At 41.6% G+C, this 4,315-nt stretch overlaps 1 protein-coding gene across 1 annotated transcript; it reads right to left on the bottom strand.

Annotated features, from left to right (window-relative positions):
• Window positions 1-1,543: 1,543 nt before the first annotated feature.
• Window positions 1,544-3,968, bottom strand: LOC134533528 (uncharacterized). Its single transcript, XM_063371053.1, has 3 exons — window positions 3,911-3,968; window positions 3,382-3,544; window positions 1,544-3,189 (listed from the first exon to the last, which is right to left on the bottom strand). The coding sequence occupies exons 2-3, from the start codon at window positions 3,494-3,496 to the stop codon at window positions 1,565-1,567; spliced, it is 1,740 nt and encodes a 579-aa protein (XP_063227123.1). The 5' UTR covers window positions 3,497-3,544; window positions 3,911-3,968; the 3' UTR covers window positions 1,544-1,564.
• Between the last annotated feature and the right edge of the window lie 347 nt (window positions 3,969-4,315).

Raw genomic sequence — 4,315 nt, 5'->3', positions numbered from 1 at the left:
GGGGTGTCGCCCCCATGACGGGTCGTGACGGGGCGCGACGTCGCGTGCAGGCGGGCGGTAATCGGTGACCAGAGCCGCTGCCCCGCAGGGGGATGTCCGCCGAGACAGCTCAGGGACGCCGCGCGAGCCCGCAGCCAGCGCGTCCAGCGAGCAACACGTCACGTATACCGCGCGTCCAGCGAGCAACAACACGTCACGTATACCGCGCGTCCAGCGAGCAACACCACGTCACGTATACCGCGCGTCCAGCGAGCAACAACACGTCACGTATACCGCGCGTCCAGCGAGCAACAACACGTCACGTATACCGCGCGTCCAGCGAGCAACAACACGTCACGTATACCGCGCGTCCAGCGAGCAACACGTCACGTATACCGCGCGTCCACAATAGTAGGTATCAACTGTAAGCGTTGTAGAGTGTTGGTTCAACGTCACAATTTAAGAGGAACTCATCAAAGAGTTTTAGGTAAGTGCAAAAGCGAGTACTGCTTTTATCCCTTGCAGCGCCACCTACGCAAAATGGCTACTCTTGAGAGTAAAGCATTTTATGTCCTACAACTTGCTAAGAGTGAATCTGTAATTTCAGTACAATGTGCGTTTCGTTTGTACGAGAGTGGTTGAAAACGTCCTGACTGTTGGATTGGTCGTATTGGTCGAGACGACAGAGCTCTTTTTTTCGCTGGCCTCCACCTTACTTGACATAACGCTGAGAGATTTTGTTTTTTCCTTTCGTGTCTACGTTCCGCCTCTATCTAATGATTTGTCAGAGTTGAGGCACAGAATTGAAGAGGCCATTGCTTCCATTACTCCGGATATGTAAACCAAAGTGTGGGAAGAATTGGACTTTAGGTTGGATGTGTGCCGTACAACTAATGGTGAACATATTGAACATTTAAAGAAAAACTATGTTAGTTTACCTTCAATTTGATGTATGATTTGTTGTAAATGGTCTAAATTAAACTGTTATACCATTGAAACTGGGACATTATTTTATGGACAACCTGTCCTGATGGGTAGGCTGTGTTGTCGAGAACTGTAACAGTGGCATACTAATGTTCGTGAGGATATTTTGCAGCCACGAGCAGCAGGCTCTGGAACAAGCTAGACCAGGCGACAAGGCAGTATAATAACCTAGCTAATTTCAAATACAGACTGGAAAAAAATATCTTAGGATCATATAGGGGAGACCGGGGCTGGTTGTAACAGTTTCGCTATTTTATTTTTTATCTGATCATGGATAACATAAACGGCACTTCTGACTGAGCTAACTTATTCAGTAGTTATTCTACTTTTACAAAACAATTTTTACATAAATTTTCCTCTAGCATATTTTTCTGTACAAATCTAAAACCTCGGAAGTGTAAAGTGTTACAACCTGCCCCGAGGCGGGGCTGGTTGTAACACACATTGGGGTAGGTTGTAACAACATTACTACAAGGTAAAATATAATTTTTACTAGGATTACTTATAACAAATTACTACTTATACAATATATTTCAACAAAAATTATTATTTTTTCAATTGTTTAACTTCAGTTTGTCAAATATTAAATGAACAGTGGTCCTCACTCAGAGATTTCATCTGATTGGCAATTATGACAAATATACATTTTAGATTTTTTTGCACAAGAAAAATGCGACCATAACTGGCAGTTTAGACAACGAACCCACTCCTCTCCTGGTTTGCTTGTAGAGAATGATTCCAAACACACTAAACAAAAGCACTCGCTTTCTTCCTCTGATGAGCTGCACTCTGCTGATCTTCGTTTTAGAGAACGTTTGGGCGTGGATTTTGCAGGCATGCGCGTTTGTGATACATTCCCTTTTTTCTTAATCAAGCCTGGTGTTCCTCGTTTCGCAAATTCTTCTTCAATGGCTTTCTTCTCTGGAGTATCCGTCAAAATGGCACTTTTCCTGGTCTTTCTTCCTCCTTTCCTTTTCCTTGGAGCGACTTTAGGAAGAGGTAGAACCACTTCTGGAGAAAACTTCTCTGGTGTGTGGGAACAGTTAGAAAATGATTGAACTGGTGTTCCTTGTGAATCCCTGGACACATCGTGTGAACAACTTGGTGCTAAGTCTGGATCAGGCCTGTCTGTCACAAACGAAGGAGCGAAATCGGCATCCTGAAATATTTCCCTATTATAAGGATGTATTCCACATTTCTCAAATCCTTGTTGGATATTTCTTGGCGTTGTGGCAGTGGGAAAAGCTATCTTTAAGATTGAGGGAATATCATAGATTGACATAGGCTTAACTGTGCTCTCTGGTGTTTTGTTGTTCCTCAACCATGCATCCATTGCCGTATTGATCTGTTTTTTGAGTGGGGCAAAAACACTTCGATCAAGTGGCTGAAGGCGATGAGTGCAGTGAGGTGGGAACGATAACATTACAATGCCATTTTCTTTGGCAAAATCTAAACAGTCAGGAGCTAAATGCGACTGATGATTGTCTAGAAGGAGGAGGATAGGTTTCTCTGGGCTCGAACGAATACAAGAAACAAAATGCTTAAGAAAAAGCAAGAACTCTACCTCCGTAGTCCAGCCAGACTTATTTGCAGCACCTATACATCCAGTTGGACCATCTCTGATGAAGTGATCATAATACCTTACCCTAGGAAAAATAAACATAGGAGGGATAGCATTTCCAGCAGCATTTACTGCTACAGTTAGAGTAACTAACTGCCCTCGTTCAGATGATGTCATTGCTCCAATTTTTTTTACCCCCTTTCTTGCTACGATTTTTGAAGGATTCTGGACAGTAGTGACCCCGGTCTCATCTACATTCCAAATGTCATTAGCTGTGAAAGAATGGCGATCATAAACTTCAGAGAGTTTGTCAAAAAATTTGGAAACGTTGGCACGATTAAAACTAGAAGCCCTTCCCAAACTAGTTGCCTCTGGAGTCCGAATGGAAAGGTCTGGGTGGCGCTTTAAAAAGGAAGAGAGCCAATCTGCACCTGCTAGTTCTTTGTCACTCCATGTGTTTGGCATGGGAACATTATACTTCTTCCCACATAAGAATGCAAGATGACGTACATCACGTGGAGTGAGTCCAAAATATATGTCAGAACATGTTTTTATGTAGGAAACAAGAGCGATCTCTTGCAAAGGTGTAAATACCTGTCTGTTCCCATAATAACCAGCCAAAGGTTTCCACTCCTCTCGAAAATTAATATCGACTGCATTTAAACCTGAAACAATAGAAAAACCATACAGGCCTATGTTAATTTTGCTCCTGTTTTCACATAAGAAAATCTAAACTACGCAAAACCATATTTTTGTACTAATACAATAAAAAACGTTTACAACCCATTGTTGAGACGTATTTATGTTAGAAATCAAGCAGATGTAATCAAGAAAATTCATTAATGAATGCAACTTACGTTTGTTTTTCTTTTTTATGTACCTCCCAAGTGTCACATGGCAGATGTTGTACGTTTTCGCAGCATGCCTAACAGATCTTCCTTCTCTTACAACTTCAGCTGCTTTCTCCAACATGTCAATAGAATATTTTCCTTTGTCGGTTTTTCTTTTGTAGTTACGCGTCTGAAATTAAAATTTGACTGGAAGTTATTAATTACATCTACAAGATAAAACCGTTTAAAATGTATTTTTTTTCTTTCATAAAAGACTTAAAAGGAACAATAAATTAGGTAAACGTGGTCACGGGGTAGGTTGTAACAGTACGTGGGGCAGGTTGTAACAGATTAATTTCGCTGTTACAACCTACCCCATGTGACATCATTATAGAACACATTTAATTTTACCATATAGTTTGTATTTGTTTCCAATGCCAACAGAACATATCAGAACCTAAAGCTTAGGAGATTATTTTGCCCCGAAGACATTTTCTAAACTCCCTATACATTACGTACAATACGCATGTCAGTCTAACAAACAATATTTACTTACCTCGTCCAAAAACAAAATTTTCCTTCTTGTCGCCAGTGAAATCGTCCGACTGCCACAGTGTTACCACTCGCACTGAAGGCATCATAATGTGCCTTGATGGCTGAAACGATGATAAGCTCTTGTGGCTGGTCGTGGAACTATTCGCCCTGTTACAACCTGCCCCTGTTACAACCAGCCCCGGTCTCCCCTACTTAACAACACCACTTCGCAGCTTACCTACTGCTTGAATCTGTGCGTGAACGTGCGAGGGACTGGGTTTTAATGTAATACTACATACTACGTTGTTTTGGCAACGCCGGATATTTTTAAACGTTAGTTACTTCCCATTAAGTGTGCGTCTACGCTTAATTTTAAGTTAGCTGTAAATTATACTTTTGGTTACCTTTGGTCCTTGAACATTTAGTT

Source organism: Bacillus rossius, chromosome 6, assembly GCF_032445375.1.
Source record: "Bacillus rossius redtenbacheri isolate Brsri chromosome 6, Brsri_v3, whole genome shotgun sequence".
Taxonomy (NCBI): domain Eukaryota; kingdom Metazoa; phylum Arthropoda; class Insecta; order Phasmatodea; family Bacillidae; genus Bacillus; species Bacillus rossius.
The sequence above is the reverse complement of the archived record's forward strand: the minus strand, read 5'-3'. Positions and strand labels throughout refer to the sequence as shown.